Here is a 21,598-nt window from a genome sequence, read left to right on the forward strand (position 1 = left end):
TGAAGTCCCCACCCAGAATCTACAGTCATGCTAACAGCTGACAAATGCTGCATGTAGGCATAATATAAGCCAAATCAGCATGCTAACATGCTCACTATGCTAACGTCGATGCTAGGCGTACGGTTGACCTTGTTCACCAACTTACATTTTAGAATGCTAATATTTACCAATATGTTTAAAATACAAAGTACAGCCAACACTTCTATGAATGCTATACTTATTGATGGTAATTATCATGAACAAAAGTATTGGACAAGTTAAAATATTGATGGTGCTAGAGGGCCTGGGGGACCAGAAATGTGCTAGCTGGTAATTTTGTTGTGTCTTTGCAGATGCATCTTTTTCACTCATATTTCCACAGATTTCTATGGTTTGAATGAGATGAGATGGTTGCAGCCGATGTGGAACATTCAGTCTATCTCAATCCCACTAGTAGTTTACTAATAAGATGGTAGATACCGTTATGTTCAAAATTGGATGTTGGAGCTAGCTACTGAGCTTATAGCATACTTGCATATTTGGTTGCTTTAATAGGTGTAGCATCCAGGAATTTGGGTAAGTGCCCATTGGTTGCAGCCTTTGGAAATGCAAAATTAACTAAGATATGTTGCTATGGCAACAAGGTGTAAAAGGAAAAGATAAGTCACACCACTGACATTATATCATATCAATGAAAAATCATCAATGAAAATCTAACATTATCGAAGTTGATTCACTATTTGTTGAGACATTCCACCAAACACCATCGATTCCATCTCATGGTAGCGAAACAGGAAAAGTCTGTGGATCACCAAAGTCAGTAAAATAAATTCTCCTGGCAACATGAACATCTGTGATCACCAAATTTCATGCCAATCCATTTAGGCGTTTTTAAGACACTTCAATCAGGAGCAAAGTGCCGAACAGACTGACGGATTCCCATTCCTAAAGCTGTGCTGCTCGCAAAACTTCAGGCATCTTAAATCTGTTAATTGTACGTTGATAAATTTAATCAGGATGTTCCACTATGACCCCAAATCAACACATACTCCATGCGTCAGACACCGTGTGCCCTGCCCCACTGGATTTGTTTCTGGAACGTGAGCGTAGCGGAGCAAATATGATCGTGATTCCGGTTATTGTGTTTTATTTGGAAATTGACTGGAATCTCTGTGCGTTTCCTTATCTGACTTCCTGTCCGGAATGTCATATTCCGTCCAGTTTGACGCGTGCCTGCAGCGTGCTCTGTCCAAAATAGACCCGCAGCGTATTTGAAACGGAGCAGAGCGTAGTGGAGCTGGTGGCACGCTCCAAGAGACGGACCGCGGCGTTCGCTGTGGAAACTCAATCATTGACTAGAGTGGCAGCGAACTGCGGCGCTGACTGTCTATGTTTGTGGAAATTGGGGGTGACAGTCCAGTTTACCGGCTTTTTGGCGATCAGCTTTTTGGTATTAAATCATTTTTACACAATTATGAGAAACTGAGTGATATTTGAATCCATAAAATATCTTCAAATGAGGTTGGAAAAACAGTTTTATGGCACATTTTATTGTCTCTCTTTTATTTACTGTCTGTATTTTTTATTCATCTATAACTGTTTTAACTACTGAAGTCTTCTAGTTGCCATGTTAGATGTTTTCATGGCCTGGTTGTCCTGCCTCTTGTCTCTAAATCACACCTTCTGGTGTCTCTGAAGGTGCACAAAGTTTTATGTTCCATCGTAAAAATGTCTGAAATGATTTCTCCCCTTCTCCACTCGACTGACACCCAGCACATGAACGGCTTCTCCGTCCCAACAGAAACATCAACAGCGCTGTCTCTCCTCGGACAAATACATGTGTTATCTTTAACGCATATACATTTTTATGTTGCTCATTTAAGTCACTTACTGTATTATATCACAATGTGTTTGTTTCTTTACATGTTTCTTTACGGAGTTAAGAGAGGGGGCTTCTGAAAGTCTCTGCCCCTCTTAAAAAAAAAACGTCTCTTTGTCGGCTCTGTTCATCTTTGGTCTGTAAAAACGAAACAGAGTTTGTGCCAACAAAAGCGATCGATTCCAGCAGCTTGTCATGATCTGCCTTTCAGACCTCCAGGAAAATAAAAGGAGTCACTTTCTTCTTCTGTGTCTTCAGGCTGCAGCCTCCTCGGGTCACCCGCCATGCGTGAAGCATTGAGTGTCGTCGTCTCGCCCCGCGGCTCTGATAGCGGCTGATGCTGCGGCAGAGGATGCTCCGCTTGGCGATGATGGGCGATGGACGATGGGACCCAGTCTGTCTCTGGGGAGCGTCTGTTCCTGCCGCCGCTGTCAGGAGACCTGAAGGACGGAAATAAAGCAGCGTCAGGAGAGAATCTGTCATAGACTATCAGAGCGTCAGAGTAGAGACCAACACGAGGAAGACATTCAGCTACTTCAGAGCTTGATTACGACATGCATGAGATTTTTCAAGTTACTTAAAAAAACATAACTTCATAGAAACGAAAACACCTTCAAGACAACGAAAGTAACTCACTTTAAAGTTAAGGCCCTGACACACCAAGCAGACGGCAAAGAGCTAGTGGCGACAAAGGCCACCTCGCGTCTTGACCAAAAAGTTGCACTAGAACAGGGGTGGGCAACTGGCGGCCATCAACCCTCTATGTGGCCCTCAGGCCAACAGACATATCAATTAATTGGAAACATGAAGAAAACATGACAAAATCTGCCATGAAATCATGAAAACCAGAAATATGTCCATAATAATATTTTATCACTGGTATATGTTGAGATAAATTTGAGACATTTGAGACTACAATTTTGCCCTCTGGCAGTGAGAATTAAATGAATGTTGCCCTTGCTGTGACCAAAGTTGCCCATCCCTGCACCTGAACACACCGCAAAGACTACGGCCGACGGCCAACCACCACATACTGTACTCTCTGCACATGCGTGAGAGGAAATACCTCTCCATGCCAGCAGGCGGCGGTAGTCCGTTGTTATACGAGAAGACCATTTTCACACCGCTGTCGCTCACCTCTGGTATTATAGGTAGCCTACTAATGGAGAATAATGTCTGCTAAAAAGTTGAAAATGGCGCTAGCATTGTCAGCCCTTGGTCTTTTAGTGGAAAAATCAAAAGAAGAGGCGGAGGCCCTCCTGCCAGCGTTCATCACCATCATGTCTGCCAGTGTCCCAACGATTACTCCTCTTCCCCTTAATTCCATTATCTTTTTTCTCTACTATGCGACGGATCGTTTCTCTCTTCTCTTGACTTTCATTGATGAACTTTGGTTGGAGTGCTGGCCAATGGTGCACCCTTAGTGAGGTTTCCTACTGTTAAAATCTGCACACTGCTTTGGTTTGTGAGCCCTCAGGCCCCCCACTACTGGTCTGGGGCCCCAAACAGATGCCTGCCTTGCATGTCGACAAGCAGAACCTCTGTAGTCAACCCAAAGACCTTTTGCTTATCTACAGGTAAAAAATATGAACATCAGAACAAAGCTACGCTGCAAAATAACAGCAACACAATGAAAGATAACTTCTTAGATAATGACTCCACAACGCTGTTTATGCGCCTCAGATCAAGTGAATGAATGTTTGTACAGTGCTTCAGTTTATTAAGTAACTTCAAATCGACTACTATAAATAGAATTTAGAAAAATCCTACGTACAAAAAGGGTATCAAAATAAGGCTACCGGTTGGGCCATGTTAATTAAAAACCCTCTCCTGCTGCTCCGTTTCTCCTCTGCATCATGTTTTCCTTCCAGCTGGTGTCGGCGAGCGTCTCGACCCGAGCAACTCGGCCGGCCTTCATGAGAGTAAAGGAGCATCACACAGACTGCAGAATTAAAAAAAAAAAAATCACACAGTCCTTCATCCAATTAAAGCAGCTGAGCTGGAACTCAAAGTGAATACAGAGTGGCTGACAGAATGGGAATTTATATAACAACACAACTCTGCATGTGTGAGACACAGAGGGAGGAGGGAACAAGCAGAGGAAACCAGGAGATAAAACATCGACTACAGACGGCATAACAGAGGAAAATCATACATGTTCAGTCTGCAGAGCTTAAAGTCAGCTATTGAGTCTCTTTAAAAAGTTAGCAGTATAATCTGAACCGTCTGAGATTAAAGAATTGGATTTCCTTTGCTGGTTTCTAGGTCAACAATACGCTGCTGAGCTAACCGTTCAGCAAGAACAACACAAACTACAGATGTTTTTCACATAATCATCAGCTTTGACTGCAGAGAATAATGAGCTTAAAACTGTTTACTCATTGGTTTCTATTCATGTTACACCAGACGGCCCGCAACTGTTTGGTCTCACTTTCTTTGCTCTTATTTTGTAATTATTTTTAGTAGAAACTGAACTCTAAAATTCAACCGTACACTTTCATTTTTGCTGCTAAACACTCAACTTTTGTACAAGGCCACCCATAAGGGGGGAACAAGGGGGAAGCTTCTCGGGGCCCCGCTGCATGAGGGGACCACGACAGTTAGCACAAATTTAATACATCCTAAATTTAAGCAATGATAACATAGTTCTGTTTTACACCAGAATACTCAGCCTTTCTTATTAAGACAAAAATACACATTTTGTTTATAGCTGCCTATTTCAAAATGTAACAACCCCCCTCCCGTCCCTTTCTTAAACTGGTTAACCTTTTTGTTTGTGATTAATGTCGTGGGCGGGTCCATACAGCCGACAAGAACTTTTTGCCCTTCCGAGATCAGACACTTGACCTATGGTAACTCCTTAAAATGTATATGTGAGCTGCAGACATACAGGGACACTCACAGTCAATACAAAACACTACAGTTATAGGGTTGCCTGAGAAACCCTCTTTTCGGCTCTTGGGCCGTCATTAAAGAGACAGGAATAGTTTTTTCAGCAGTGATATAGAGTTGAGTGTCATCTGCATATCGAGAAAAGTCAGTATTGTGCTTACAGACTAAAAGACAGTGGGCCCAGGATAAAACCTTGTGGTTCTACAGATGATTATTTGTTCATTAGACCCATAATGGTCTGAATTGCCCTTTTGCATAGCAATAATCAGAATAAATTTATTTCTTAGATAAAAGTAGAAAGCTAGTGAGCATTGTACGTCTGGCTCCTGCTGTCAGGGCGTGTAAATAACATAAAATAGATCGTCAAAAGTAAAGGGGGAATGTGCAGCATGATGTCTAGTGAAAATATCTATATTTTGGTATAGAATAAAAGACAAAGTCTGAGCCTGAAATGAGAGCCAAAGGAACAACAATGTATTATATTTAATTTGATTTGAGGAAAATGTTTAAGTCGAACTTCATAAAGACGACTGCAATTTCGTGTTGACAAATTTTCTTTGTTTCAAAGACAAGCAACAAATATCCCATATGAGTATTTGACATGTATCTGTCTGGGCACACTGAAGGATCGCTCTCTTTCAAAAAGTAGAACTGGTGATCTGTATTTTTTTTCTTTTTCCAACAAATCCCAAATGCAGACCCAAACACATCAACAAGGTCTATCTCCAAATTTGTGTTTCCAAACTGTACAAAACATTTTGGTGGCTTGTAAGGGCTGCACGTTTTTTCTGTCACTACCAAAAATAAAGACATACTTGATTTTCTCTCCTGAATAAGTCATGCATGTTGGTGTTATTTCCATCCTGATCTAAATTACACTTGCATTTGACAGTCGCTCCTCCCCTCCTGTACAGTCGGCATCTCATGGAGTGCAGACATGTCCTCCTGAAGGCTCTGAGACTCTGATTAAAAACATAAAGCTCCCAGGACGAGCGGGGACACTTCATTTCTTTCCCCACTGTGGAGCCTGAGCGCTCCGTAATTGCTTCCAGGTGAAGACTCACAAGCAGAAGAAGTAGCGGCGGTAGCAGGAGCAGCAGCACCTCTGAGCCGCTCACCTCTGAATTATTCATGTCCATCCTGTCTGACTGCAACTGGAATCCTAAAAGAGCCGGAGGAGTCAGACAAGGACGAGCCGGATTACACTGAGAACCATACATCACTCCCAAACAGCACCAACATTCAGACCGTCCCTAAACGCACCACTCACTGCTGATTAAACATGGAGGTGAAGGTGTGTCTGCAACATTTCAAATGTGTTGCTTAAACTCCTGCTGTCAGAGCGAGCACACGTGTAATGTCACTCCACGCTTTCAGTTCTGCTGGGATAAGTTTAGCTCATGCCCAGACTAAAGTCAACGCTGAAATAATCACAAAACTATTTAACTGCAACCCAATGTTCTGTCTAGTGTCACAACACGACCTCTGTATCCCACAAATCAGCATGTTTGTCACGTTTCTTAGATACACTTAGAGGAAAAAACAAACCTCTTTACACTGATAACTAAGGCAACAACTCTCCTAAATCCAGTTAGGATAAAAAGCTGTATAACATCAGCAGTTCATCATAAAAAAGGTGTCGTGCCTCGTTGTTGGAGTGTGTTTCAGCATAAATGTATTCCATTGATTGTTTCCTTGGTTACAGAGACAGGCAGGTACTACCAGCTGTTCATACTTTATCCCTTTCATGACCAAAATAAAAAAAGGCTCTAAAAAAAAAAACAACAACATGGAAACTTGTACATCTTGTTTGCCACAGCAAAAGCAAGATGGGAGATGCCTTGTGCAGAAATTGATTGAAATACATTTAGTATTCATTGAGTTATCAGATTGGACAAGAGGTGTACCGTGAGTCCTGATATACAACATCACTGAGACTTTTCACTCATTGTATCACTCCACCTCTGCAAAGAGTTCTGGAGGCGCCCATTTTGAATACAGCACCAATGAAGTTCAGCACTTTTTAGAGCTCAGCGTCCTGAGCTTGTCACTGCCGGAAAACATTTCAATTTTTGGAACACCACCTGCTGGTCAATGTCACTTTTCCCTCACTTACCAATCAAAATCAAGAAGGGGCCAGACACTATCAGCCATGTCAGCCACAATGGCGAAGGAGAAAAGATAACGGTACAATTTGCAGGTGATACATTTGTAACCTAGCAACAATGAGCGCCGGTAAAAAAGTGCTTTGAAACTGTGGCCGCAAAAGGTGCTGTCAATTGACACAGGCCCTAAATGTAGATTCAATTAAGTAATTGTTCTGAGGTAACCATGGAGACAAACAAAGTCGAGTTCAGGAGAATGTTTGGGTTGCTTGGCAACAGAGCAGTTTCAGTTGAGTTGTTGGAGAAAAAAAAAAATTCTGTTGTTGATTTGATCTGTTCTCTCCGATTTGCTGCATGAATAACTGTGGCCTAGTGCCGTCCTGCTGAAGGGTTCTTTGTGTGTCCGTATAAGATGCTAGGAGCCATGATGAAGCAACAGTTGATGGCAACTGATAATTGACAATTAGGGGCTTGGGAATAACCAACCGATGCAATCAATCTTCCCTGGGTCCACGTGAAAGTTTGTGCTAATCTTCAATATAGTCCCTCTTGGTGACCTCGAGACATGTTGTAACACGAGTGGAACTGACGACCTGAACACAAAATGACCCCCAGCACACAGGTGTAAAAAAACCCAACTGTGAACCCAACCCATGGTTAGCTCAGGTGTTCTGTTCCCTTTAAAGACAAATGAACTACAAACAACCGTCTTCAGAGAGCTCATTAATTATCATGAATCATCTACAGCTGATCAGATCTGCAGCTGCACACATTTGTCCTGTTTGGACCTTACATTTAGTCAATAGTGCTACAGCTGATTCACTCCGGACATCTGCAGCGTCTGAGCGGAAAAGAGAACAGGATGAAAAGTTTTCACCTTCCACCTCCCTGTGACACTTTACAGCAATGTTACAGTCAAACAGACCCCTGAGAGTTCCCATCAGAGCAGAAAACAAGGTGAAAACAAGCAGCTGGGGTCCTGCTCTGAAAGAAAACACACCTAACAGGATATTCAGTCTCCAGATTTGCATCGTGCCGCGTTCACATTCACCTTCTCCCCAAGGACAATTGGATTTCTGTCTGATTGAGCAGACTGTGATTTGTTCCTCTGTCTTTTTCTCCTGGTGCGACCAGAAACACATTCAAAGAACCACAGCAGGTTTCACCCAGACCAGAGGCAGAGACACATAAACACACATAAACATACAGAAACGTTTTCAAGGACAGTTACATGATGAGAAAAACAAAAAAATACATGCCAGCTGACGCAGCGAGCCACAAATGAGTTCTGCTTTCTGCTGGGACGCCTGATTACATCTTCAAGATGGAAAATTACAAATGTTCAAAATGAAACACTCGGCCTTTTAGCCGCTTCAGGTGATGATTTAAAAGAGAGGAACAGCAGAGTGCAGGTGTTCATTTTTAGGGACATTTTAATCTATTAATTATAGGGGTGTCCCCGTATAGTTGAGAACTCAATGATTCGTTCATCAGAGCCTCAGGCGACTGCCATTCTCATGGTGCATTCATGTGGTGTCGGACACATCGGAAAAAACGAGTTTCCGAGTTGTAAAACACACATGAACACCTGCTAAAGTCGGAACAGCAACTCGGAATTATGTGCCTGACTTGAAGTCAGAATCGTCATCACAAAATATGTTTTGTTAATGTTAACATACTTTTTATTAATTCATGTATTGCACCCTCGGAAACTTGGACCACCCAAGCAGAACATGAATGCAGCACCGTAGTCGAGCACAAGGATCATTCCACTATGGGGGTATTCAATATCTAATTTAACATAGATTTGTCGATTTTCTCCAAATAATTCATGACTCATCCTCTCTTGGTATAAATATCCACTGAAAACCACTCGTACTTTAAATCTCTCGCCTCAGTGTGTGCATGAAGAAATCACGCTGAAGTATTGATAGAAGCAGCAGATCCATGTTTATGGAATTTCATTGGCTAAAAGTAACCTCAGTCATCGGCATGGGGGGCACCTCCTTTCAACAAAGGCTACCATTGGCTGAGGCTGAGGCTGGTGGCATCAAAATGTCAGCTGAGTTTTTTTAACAGTTCTGCGGATCTTAATGGATCTAATGTGTTTGGATCCAATCTTTCACTGGATTTAAATAGTGGGGACTCATTTTGGTGGATTATTATCTTTAAATAGTGATTTTAAAGATGTTGTTTGTTTGTCACTGGTCTGACCCACACACACTGCGTCGGTGTTATGCAGACATAATGAGTGAGAGAAATGATGCCCTATCATAAAATAAATTGCTATTCCAAGATTAGAAGACAAATAGTTTAATGATGTGGTTAAACTGAAATGAGAATGTGGAAAAACGAGCGCAAGAAAAAAAAAAAAAAAAAAACTTCCCACTGTTAGACGACTATAGAAGAACTCTGACCAATCAGGTTGGACTATTTAAATCCTTAGTCGGGGACAGGCCTGGTTCATTATCTACAAACAAAGGAACACAATGTTGCTGTTATAAAATGTCAGGGAGAGAGTGTGAAGATCTGCAGCCAGGTGAGGCAGAAGGTGAAAGGTGTCATAGTGCAGTGAGAATAAAACAACACTCGGGTTGTAAAGGAGGCCGTAATGCTCACCGTCTGCCTTCAGTCTGCACCAAACGAAGAAAGGGAAAAGAAAAGTAAAGCTCAGGAAAATACTGAGAGTGTAGAAGAGGACGACCATGAAACAGAAAGATGAAACAAGGGTCAGAGACGGGGCTGAATCCAAACACATGCACAGAAATATGATTTATACGGCTGTCAAGTACCAAGATGTGTTTTTATTTCTGTTAGAGTTTGAGGGAAAACTCCAAACTGAGATCAAAACTATGAACAACAAGTTGACCAGTACAGCTGGGAGATAAAAGGATTCTCTAAAATATCTCGATTTTTTATTGGACGATTATAAAAATTTGATTTGTCCCCCTGTGATCGATCATCTTGACAACATATTTGTTACAGAAAAACAACCAACGTGAGCCGAGAGCAGCTGAGAGTGTAAAGGATCGTACAGCACACGTCTGGTTTTCTCAAATTCTTTTAGGTTATCAATAAAACTGTACCTCCATCAGACTCTCAGACTGAACCAGCTGATGAATTAGGAAACGTTTATTTATGTGGAAATGTTCCATGTGTTGTTCCCATAGACTGTAAATATGAAGGTTTGAAGCCTGAGTGAGTTCAGCCATCTGTTCCTGCAGCAGCCGCCATGCTGGAAATCCTGTCTCAGCCTAACTTTCATTCAACCTTGGACAATCACAGAGCCACACTCACATTCAGACCTACGGACAATTTAGAGTCACCAATTAACCTAATGTGCATGTCTTTGGATTGTGGGAGGAAGCTGGAGTACCTGGAGAGAACCCACACATGCACGGAGAGAACATGCAAACTCCACACAGAGAGGCTCCTGTCAGACCAGGACTCAAACCAGGAACCTCCTCGCTGTGAGGCAACAGCGCTAACCACTGCACCAGTGTGGAGCCCTCTGTGTTTTCATGAAACACAAAACTTACTTTTTCAATGTCTTTACCAAAAAATAAACTTTAAAGGAAATAAAGAAAAAGAAAAACAGAAGTTGCAAAATAAGCCTGTAGTTACAATCATCTATGTAACATATTAACTATATAGTGACCAAAACATGAAATATTAGCTACATTTCTAATTATTATTCAGAAGAAAAATCCAGTGATTATAAAAACTTTGTTGACTTCAGCTGATTTAGAACCAAGTTTTTTATATTTATTATTTTTTATTTATTTATTTTAATTTCCCTCTGGATCAATAAAGTATCTATCTATCTATCTATCTATATAAATGCTGATGGTGGTTAGAGCAACAGTGTGACGTAAACATGATCTAACTTCTTATTCTGTCTGATTAAAAACTTTCACAGATCAGATCGTAGGAGCACGTGGACGTCAGAGCTGCTGACATCAGTCTGCACATCTTCAAACACTTCACCTGTCTCCTGCTGTCAGCTTCACTAAAGCAGCTGCGGGCCATGCAGTTTAGTCTTGCGCTCTGATTGGCTCCTTCACCAGCCTCGACAGCCCAACGGGATCAATTACAGGAAGAGGATCAGACGGCAGCACCTGAGCACACATTGCTCCCTCCTGAGCCACAATGTGAGAGTTTTTAATTCACAGCCAGGTGTTTGTACAAGCGGAGTACAGAGTCGAGGAGGCACACGGGAAATGACCAGAGATTTTACATGGAGGTACCTGGTACACATACTGAGCGCCGTATTGTTTTCAGTCTGTTCTTCCTGGTTTGGTGGAAACTGGACAAAAAAGCCTTTTCTCCAATAACGATTCTTTCCCTTCATTTATTTTCACCTGACCTTTTTTCTAACAAATATTCAGAGTCTCAATGACTAGATGGTTCAAAACGTTTGGGAACCTTTCCTGCAGATTTGAAAGAGGGCTTCAACAGTGGCGGTTCTAGACCACTTTTACTGAGGGGGCAAATTTGGGCAAGTTGTTTTGTCAGAGGGGAACATTAAACCCAGGTGAAAAATAGACAAAGATGATCACTTTAAAAATATATAAATATTATGCCCAATAATAGCGCACATCATTCAATGCCATGATTTATATTTGTTTCAGTTAATATCACAGTAGATTGTGAGTCCAGTTGTTTAGTCAAATACTGTGTATGTGTTATTAGGGGGGGTTCTTCCTTTTGGAGGGGTGGCCACAGGGGGGACCAAGCTCAGTGTAACAGGGGCACTGGCCCCTGTTGGTCCCTGCCTAGAACCGCCCATGGGCTTCAAAGTTTTAGTTTGAAGCAAAATACATCCAATCAGAGTCCACTAAAGGTGCTGATGTCAGCTTTTACTGCACGTCTGGCCTTGGTATTTGTCAGATATAAAATGTGTTTATCATGTTATAAACTGAGCTCTATCTTAGTTACATTGTGTAACTGTAAGTGTCATTCATGGTAAATGGTAAATGGACTTGAGCTTTTATAGTTCTTTTCTAATCTTCTGACTACTCAAAGAGGTCACACCTACACATTCACACCCTGATAAACATTCATATGCCACCTACAAAGCAGTGGGAGCAATTCAGGGTTAAGAGGAAGTGTTTCTGCAGGGGAGCTGTGGATCCAGTTCAGAGACGACAGACTAGATACATTTTTTCATCCTTCCAACCCATCAGATGTTGCAGAGGTGAGTTTTTTTAGGGATTTCTTGAAGGTAAGGGGGGGGAGGGGTCCCTGATGTTTTATGGGAGTGAGTTCCAGAGGGTGGGAGTGGCAATGGAGAAGGCCGTCTCTAAGGACCAACCTGTGGAACTATAAGGTTCTATAGGATGTCAATGTTTTAGCTCGGCTGCTTGAACAACTGATTCCCAGATATGACTCATAGATGGTTCTATTTTAATCCAAAATGTAGTGCCTTGTAAATTGTACTTTGTCTTTCTTTATTTTTCCGTCTGTAACTTTTGTGTTTATGCTGCTGCCTGACTTGGCCAGGTCTCCCTTGAAAAAGAGGTTTTTAATCACAATGGGACCAAACTGGTTAAATAAAGATTAAATAAGCAGTTAGCTTTTTAGCTACACTCTCACACATTTGAGCTGCTTCTGACTAAATTCTCAGTGAAACTTAAAACAACGGTCAGTTTCATCTCAAAATTAAAACACCAGTTTCTGTTGCTTCACTTTTTGGGAAAATTCAGACAAACATTTCTGCTTTAGATAGAAATCTCTTTGTGTGTGTGTGTGTGTGTGTGTGTGTGTGTGTGTGTGTGTGTGTGTGTGTGTGTGTGCGTGAGTGCGTGCGTGCGTGTGTGTGTGTGTGTGCATTTTTAATGAGGTTCACTACGAGGCTTGTAAACCTGTTGTTATCCACATTGACCTGATTTCTTTAGTGAAGATAGAGAGAGAGAGAGAGAGAGAGAGAGAGCAAAACAAACTTCACCAACCACACAGCTACATGTTAGAAAAAGATTTCAGTGTCCTAACGGGGAGAGTATCAAACTTAAGTTCTGTAAAATAAGAGCATCAAATCAGACGGATCATTGAACAGTCATTAACCAAAGAACACTGCTGTCTGCAGCTTCATGACACTAACTTACAGCAATTGTAAGTGTAAAAAAACCCACAGAGAGTTTTGGGTTGAGAAAATGTTCTCATATGAGGGTCGATGTTAAAAGTCTTATTTCTGTCATAAAAACAAGAAGCCGTCTATGGAGACAGCATGCGGCGTGAGGGAGCTTTGTGAAATACTCAGTCAGCCTCACTGTGCATCTCAATTACATCCTCTACACATTCTGTACATCATCCTGCCTGTAAACCTCCTCAGGGCTAATTAAACTACATTTGTTCCTCTGATCCAGCTCTCGTAGCTTTAATGAAAACCGACTCCCCTCGTCGTGTAAACCCAGTAGGGTTTGTGTGGGTCCGCCCACTCAGCGCTGCGTTGCTGTGATTTAATTTGCCTCACAGCGAGGCAATCACATCCGCTGTCCTTCATTAGCAGACGAGCTTGTTTGTGTGAAGCTCCTTTAACGAATCACATCTACGCGCCTGAGTCTTTTGGCGGCGAGCCGGAGGCGGAAGACGCAACAACGCACCGACATCTTTCAACCAAATGAAGACAAAGGGATGCAGAATGTGGTTCTGAGTGGAGCAGGAGGACAAGCTCAGAGGAACAAACTACCTCTCCCAGAATCCTCTGCTTCTGCTTTAAAGTCAGGACTGTGGTCCAGGTGTTGCATCATGAGGTCAGGCATGTTTTATTATTATTTAGACAGCAAATATTCTTGATATCATCATGAAACTTCAAATACATTTTAGATTTTGATTAAAAAAATTAAGAAGTTAGCGGATTTATTAATGAGTTTGTCTGTCTCTCTGTCCCCCCAGGGCTGACGGATGGTCAGGAAGGGGTTCATTTACAAAAAACTATTTGAGCCTCCAAGTGACACAAACAAGCTGAAAGAAGAGTCGTCTGGTCAGTGTGAACACAGAGCTTAAAACAACAAACCCAGAGAGTTTCACTTCACACTTTTTATGATCTCTTATTAATCCACTTTATAGTTACAGAGGGTATATTTTGAATCTGGAATCTTCAATGAGATAGAAATTTGCATATAAATAAAAAAAAATGTAACTTGATAAAATCAGGTCGTTAACATCTGCTTACTGTTGCATTAAAAGAGATATTAGTATGACTTTGAATTTAAATGTTTCTTTACAGTGACACATGGAGAAATCTCCACACATGTATCTACTATCAGCTGTCCTGCAATGTTGAGTGTGTGAGTGTGTGTGTGTGTGTGTGTGTGTGTGTGTGTGTGTGTGTGTGTGTGTGTGTGTGTGTGTGTGTGTGTGTGTGTGTGTGTGTGTGTGTGTGTGTGTGTGTGTGTGTGTGTGTGTGCATGTCCTCTGGAGGCCGAGTGGCGACGCTCCAGCGCTCCGACTCTGAGTGTCCTGACAGAGAGCCGCTTCTGTTCTGCTGTCCATCTTTAAAACAACAAGTTCCCAGCGGAGGAGAAACTCTCAGGCAGAGCAGACAGGAGGAGGGAGCTTTGTCACCGTGCCGACGTGTAAAAGTCAGCGGCGGTTTGACAGACTTCATTATTCAGAGAGCGGACCGACTTGACTCGAACCGGCCGACCAGAACGCGGGAAAGCGAGAGAGAGAGAGAGAGAGAGAGAGAGAGAGAGAGAGAGAGAGGTGTTGATGCCTGTCAGAGGAAACAGTCTGACGTGCAGACTCTCTCTGCAGATGTCTGGTTTATTAAATATCATGTAAACGGGTTTATGCAGTTAGAGGAGGAGGAAGTTCATTTAATGGTCATGCAGAGTGAGATTTAAGTGTTAGTTGTGTTCTTGAGATCTCTAGAAATTAATTCAGAACTAAAAGAAAACCAGTTATCTCTGGGAAATAGTGAAATAAAATGTATGGATGTATGTCCAGGTTTCTGTAGTTTGCACACATAGGTTCAGGGTGGTTTCACTTTAGGGACCACGGCCCGGATACACTTGACCCCAAAGTCCAGTTCCTTTAATCAGTGTGAACACAAACGTGCTGTACTAGGTAGGGTACAGAGTCCGCTTGAAGACGTGGTCTGGGGCACGATTCATGTCTACTCGAGTACGGTCCGCGGGAGATGTGAACGCAACCGTGCTCAAACGACGAAGTGGACCGCTATATGATGTCATTCTAAACGGCTCCTATTGCTTTAAAAAAAAAAAAAACATTGTATATGCGCAGAGTGGGACTGATAGATGTGGAAGTGGGAAGAGGGTTGTTGTTGGCGTCTCAGAAGTTACAAAAAAAATCAACAGTTAGCAGGATGGACTCAGCCTGCTAGAGGTTGCCATGGTTACTTCTTCTTCTTTCTGCTTTTTGGTGGATTTGCAAACCAACCTTAAGCATACTGCCACCTGCTGTATCGGATGTACATACAGAAGTGTACTTGGTCACGGGACGCTATTACTAATGTGAACTCAGACCAGCGGGGGAGTGGGGATCAATCGTGCCTAATGTGAAATGTGAAAACATTCTTATCCGAAATCCTTCAGAAATTAAAAAAATAAACTGTGTAATTTCACCTTTAGCTGGTCTGCACTATTTAGCTGAACTTTCAATCTCAGTTCAAAATGTGAACAAAAGATACTTGGGAGAATTCTGACCAAGCTGATCATCGACCACAGCTGCATAAAGGTAAGTGCTTCTGCAGAAAGACAAAACCCTCAAACTGACAGCTTTTAACACCAATGGAATAAAAAAGTGGAAAAAACCACCAGCTGAAACAGTCTGCAGGGAACACACAGCGAGCAAGAACGGAAAGACGATGAAGAGTTAAGTGTTGACGCATCTTGAACGAGGTTCGGTTGATTTGATGATTTTTTATCTGAAGAGGCTTTTGAAACAGCTCCAGTTAATCAGCTGCTGTGAAGAGAAGGTGGCAGATGGATAGGAGAGTGCTCATGGGTAGCAATTATTCAATCAACAGACACACACACACACACACACACACACACACATACACACACACACACACACACACACACACACACACACACACATACACACACACACACACACACACACACACACACACACACAGGCTGGGATTTTTATAAGGGCCAGCAGCGTCCTTGTTAAAAGATGTTATTATGTCATTAAAAGCTGATTAAAAATTAGATCTTTGAAACTGATAACGAGAGAACGAGGTAATTCATAACGAAGGACACTGACACTTCCCAGCTTTGAGTTGTCCAAATGTTTACGATGAGAGGACAGAACAAACACCTAGCTGTGGGAGTGTCACCCACCTGGGGGAGGAGTTACTGCCCTTTGTGATGTCATGAATTGAAAATCTCCAAACAGCCTGTTTGAGCACACATTTTCTGAAAAGTTGAGCAGGGAAAAGACGGAGAGGATGGACTTTTCTCATAAATGGAGGATTTGTAGACAGACAGGAGACACATATTAGTGTTTGAACAACCCGATAAAGTAGATTTTGCAGAATATGTGACTTTTAAATGTGGTTCACATCTAATGACACGAGTTGCTCTTGTAGTTAAATCAACTTTGGTACATGCTCATCATATTGTTACAATATTATACGGTGGCCCCAGGAGCCCAAAACACTGCAACTTAAGAAAACAATCAGGAACAGACAAAAGACAAGAAAATGAAGCTGACATCTTCATCCCCTGATCAACACAATAATAAAAAAAAAAAACAATTTTCAAATACAAGCAGAACAGACAACAACCCACACGGTTTGCAGTGCTCATAAAAGAGTGACGCACACAGCTGAGACAAGCTGCATGATAAAGAAGCTCAAATACAAGTTTACAAGGTGGACAGTTTTTCTAAAGTGGATGTTTTCCGCGACAGTGTTTGTTTTGTTGTCTGTCTAAAGTGAATGTTGGGGGACAACACAGCAGCCAGTTAAAGGGATACTTCACCCATTTGCATTAAGCATTTTATCACTAACTGGAAGTATTTTTGAATGGTCGTGCATCCCGCCCTCATTTCCCCCTGAGACTGGAAAGTTTTGTATTTCTAAGTCTGAAAAGGAGCTTCCAGTGATGCAAATATCGTCATATTGCATCACTGGAAGCTGTTGCGGTTAGCGGGGTGAAACTACAACACTAGTTCCTCATATTTTCAACCATTGAAGCTACAGACCAATCACAGATCAGTGGGTGGGAACTCACTCCCAGAATCTAAACTTAACGTCCGTCATATTGCTTGGAAGCTATGCTAACAGGCTCTATGGCGAAAGCTGATAATGGCGAAAAAATATAAATATAGCGGCGAGATGACTGTTGCCGACAGGCCGGTCTTGTGTTCTGGCTGCTACGGTTGCTGGCCGCCGGGGCCACTTGCTCTGGCCGCCGCCGCTAGCCGGGATTGGTGTCTTTCATCCACATGAGCCAAAAAGACACTTTCTGCCTTTTCTCTGTCAAGAAGGCACCAACAAAATCCAAAATTTATTTCACATTTCTACTGCATATATGACCGAATGTCAATACAGATTCATGTTTCAACGGGTGAAGTATCCCTTTAAGCAATACATCAATACCACCAACAGGATCAGGTCTTAAAGTGTCCAGTTAAGATCTGGTTCTCACCGTGGTGGTCTTGACTCGTCCCCCTGGTTGCGTGCAGGTCCAGCCCGACTGATTGACCAGGAGATCACAGCCTTCATCGTGCAAACACGGGGTCATGTCACACCACTGTCGAGTCCACACGATGCTAACTGAAGAAGAAGAAGAAGAAGGAGAGAAGAAGGAGACAGGTGAGTTCAATTATTCTTTATGTTGATGTTCGTTGACTGACTCCCTGCTGTGTTGATGTTCCGGACTGACCAGGTTTTATTTAACGGCTCTTTAGGAGAACGAGGCGATACAAGTTGTGCTTGGGAACCGTTGTTTTTATTATTCCCTATCATGATCTGCCCAACTTCCATCCATCCCAATCCAGCCATTCACGTGAATCCATTCACTCCCCTTCTCATGAGCAGAGAGAATCAGGCAGTCAGAGTGAGAGCAGCTATGTTGCCGCCATTCAAGACAGAAAACACACTTTTTGTAGCCTCTCTCCCTCCTGCACGTCTAGAGAGAGAGAGAGAGGGCGCCGTGGTTGAGTGAGCTACAGAGTGAATGTAGGATTTTTCTGTATTTAATGCACCCAGAGTACATCTCTTCCTTGTTTTTTTTTTACTATTATTCTTCTTCCTCATGTCTGTTCTGAGGCCCCTGTGCTGAGCAAGACCCTCTGCGTTTAATCAGAACGGCAAGATGCATAAAAAGACACCAATGAAGAGCCGTCTTTTTGAGCGGCTCTTTGAAAGGAACGGAGCCACAAGATCCCTTTAAAGAGCCGTAAATCCCATCACCAGTGTGACTCTCTTCCTCCTGACTTTAAGTTTCACTTTCACTTTACCCCACAGTTTCTTTTAATGATACTGTTGATAGAAGTGAGTCGGGTAATGTATGAAAAGTCTCCTCAACTCGCCTCCTCTTTGATTGTGTTACAGAGTCTTTCATATGTTGAGTGATGTGGTTGCAGAAACTGTAAAATAGGCCTTAATGGTCACATATTATGCATAATACACGTTTGTACGGTGGCTGGGAAGTGCAAACCAAAATTCCAAAGTGTGAAACACTTTTGCAAAGCACTGGCCACCGTACATTTGTCTGTATTACCGTGTATGACTGATCTCAATAGAGCAAAATAAAAAAAAAACAAATTCAGTCCAGCATCAGATCCTGTTAAAGCACACACCTCGTCATTATAACAACCAGCTATTTATAAAGAAATAGGACATTAGCACCAAAGAACATTTGCATATTGTTGTTCTCTGATTGGCCCACAGAGAAAAAGAGGAGGGGGTGATGAAGAGGAGGAGGGAAAAGTGATAAAAAAAACAAACAGAATCATATTTGAGAGGGTTAGACGCTGAGAGATCCTGATTTTAAGTGGGTCAAGCTCTACAAACACTGGATCCTACATTTCCCATGATGCAACCTGATATCGTATTTTCATGAGCTTCTAACCCTTTATTTAATGCACGTTCTGTTGTAAAAAAGGATTTACGAGTCTCTCAACGGCAAATTAGGATAACCATGATGACATCACTGTGACACTGTAACTGCTTTCATAGGCTTAAAGGCACAGTATTTAAATTCTGCCACCAGGGGGCTCGAAAAAAAACAATAACAAAAGATGACGTCGAGGCTAGCGGGGAATCATGGGAGAGATTCTCTCCGCTACTCAACTTAATTTCTTCATTATTCCTGTTCTTTTCTACATATCGTGTTGTATTTTATTGTACATATCATTGACATGTTTCTTCCTTATATTTTACATCTACATGCTTCTACTTGCTATCTTTGGGCTTTTATCCAGTTTAGGAGCAAATATAGAGCATACATTTCTCAAGAAGGGATTAATGAAGTATTTCTGATTCTGATTAGTTGTCAAGCTGCTGAACGTTTCCTTAAAGTAAAAGATTCTGCAAAATAAAAACATACACATGATCAGAAGTAGGTATAATAAATAGGATGGAGGTCAAGAGGTCAGAAGGATGAAACAGATGTCGATGTAATTTATCGTACAGTCCAGTAAACACTGTTCATTTCTTGTGTAGAATGACATCTGTCAGCAACTAACAGTATGTGCATCTCATTAAAGATGGGCGCCAGTCCCAGAGGGAGAAAACCCTCGAGGGAGACCATAAAGAGATGTTCTTCATGTTGCAAAGACTAGAGACCAGACAGGAAGCATCAAACATAATCAATAGAAGAGACACATTTACACAGTGTGGAAAATAGACTTCTTGACATTTAATGTTTGTGATTACTCGACGTGTGAGTCTTAATTTCTCTCTGCAAATCTCACAGTGAGACGTCAATTAGACGGTTATATAAGGAGGAGATTTCTATTTCTTTTTTTATTAAAGATGCAAAAAGTATACAAATACAACCTGATGTAACTGAATGTAACAACAACAAACATAATGCAAGGCTGAGTAACACAGTGCAGGAATGGAATTATGTACTTTGACATTTCTGTCAGGACTCTGCCCAGATTATAACTTTAATTCACTCTTTGTTCTCCGTGATTAATGTATTAGATCCATTGCTAAATTGATTTTCTGATCAGCAAAAACTCCTGAGGGCTGAGAAAATGTTTCTCCAAATCAAGTGCGAGTGAGGACAATAACTAATCAGCCCTATTTGTTTTTTTATACCAGGCTGTAAACATATTAATTTACGGCTTTTTTTGCTTGTGGCTTGTATGTGACTTCCTGTGTTCCTGCAGCCAGCCTCTAGTGGACACTCGATGAAATGCAGGATTTTGCACATCCGCTTTGGCTTCATTTTTCAACACCGCAGGTTTCTGCTTGGTTAAACTTTTTCCCACTGTTCCCAACAAATGTCCATCTCCCACATTCACTCACACTGCAAACACTCTCATCTTAAGTGTACTACTAATCATTGAATACAAACATCCTATATTAAGAAAAATAACAAGTACATTTAGCTAACTTCACTCAGTATGTTCACATGATGTGAAAAGAAGTTGATTAATCGTTTAAGTCAAACTAAACTAGATTTAACAGAGAGAGAGAGAGAGGGAGAGAACCACAGACGAGGAGACACAGGAACTTATTATGTCAGCTGGAAGACTTCAACATATTGAAGCACAATATATTGTCTGAGATGTTTGTTGGTGGGATGTAATAGGTCAACCAGAAGGTAGTCCATTAACTAGCTGAAAGGGGTTATATTTTCTTCTACTAGCAGAGCCGGTCATAACTCTGTAGATAATTAAATTCTCTCCTGTTGCCTGTACACTGAGACGAGGAAATACGATCTCTCACTAGACTTGTCGGAGGGATGTGACTTATAAAGAGATACTTTTGACCAGAAATTAGAATTTTTTGCTTGCTTTGCTTGCATTTACATTTTTTGCAGTGCTTCTACTTCCATGATCACTAGCAGTTTATTTACCCGTCTTTAGCACATCGTGTGCATCCGACTAGTTTCCCTCCCTTCATCCTGCCTGTCTGACCTGCTGCCTGACCCTGCTTTTAATTGGAGATTGGCTGACATAATTGTCTAACTGGCTATGACCTCTGCCGGCCTTTTTGAACAAAGTAAACTTGGACTGTTTATCTCAACATGCTTGTTTAAACGTGTACTGTTGCAACAACATGACAACAGACTCAAAGACAGAAGCATGGGATTTAAAAAAAAAATATATATATATATATATATCACATCGCTTGAAATCCTGGAACCCACCAGCTGTCGTGTCACAGTGTAGCCTGTAGGAGCGATGGCCAACTTTTCAGGGCTTACATTGTACACAGCAATTAGTCATGAGAGACGTCTCGCCAAGGCTTCATCTTTCATGCATTCACTTTGTTTAAAGTCCAACTCACAACTTGAGAAGCAAGAGTGGGGTTGGTGTTCAGAGACGTCTAAGAGAGGATTATAAGCTGCACTCGTTTGCACTGTTTTAGGACATTTATGAAAGCTGAAGCCCTGTTAGATGACTGTTCCAGGTTCCTTTGCATTACAGCGGATTGGGCTCCTGCCTGTCTTCTGTCCACACAGACACTAGTGACAATGCTCCTCATATTACAAACTAAACCCATGGCTAAATCCAGACCTGAGCCTACAGATGTTTATGCAGATCTTTAAAACACTATATCGATCAATATCACAACATACATTAT

At 41.8% G+C, this 21,598-nt stretch overlaps 1 protein-coding gene across 1 annotated transcript in view; it reads right to left on the bottom strand.

The window, feature by feature from the left end:
• Window positions 1–1,508: 1,508 nt before the first annotated feature.
• Window positions 1,509–21,598, bottom strand: part of LOC109985972 (chemokine-like protein TAFA-5) — a 45,731-nt gene continuing 25,641 nt past the window's right edge. Inside the window, exons 3-4 of the mRNA XM_020636445.3 lie at window positions 17,481–17,608; window positions 1,509–2,298 (exon numbers count right to left, since the gene is read on the bottom strand). Coding sequence (XP_020492101.1) covers window positions 2,290–2,298; window positions 17,481–17,608 — 137 coding nt within the window. The 3' untranslated portion in view covers window positions 1,509–2,289. The remainder of the gene's footprint in view (window positions 2,299–17,480; window positions 17,609–21,598) is intronic.

This window comes from Labrus bergylta, chromosome 7, assembly GCF_963930695.1.
Source record: "Labrus bergylta chromosome 7, fLabBer1.1, whole genome shotgun sequence".
NCBI lineage: Eukaryota > Metazoa > Chordata > Actinopteri > Labriformes > Labridae > Labrus > Labrus bergylta.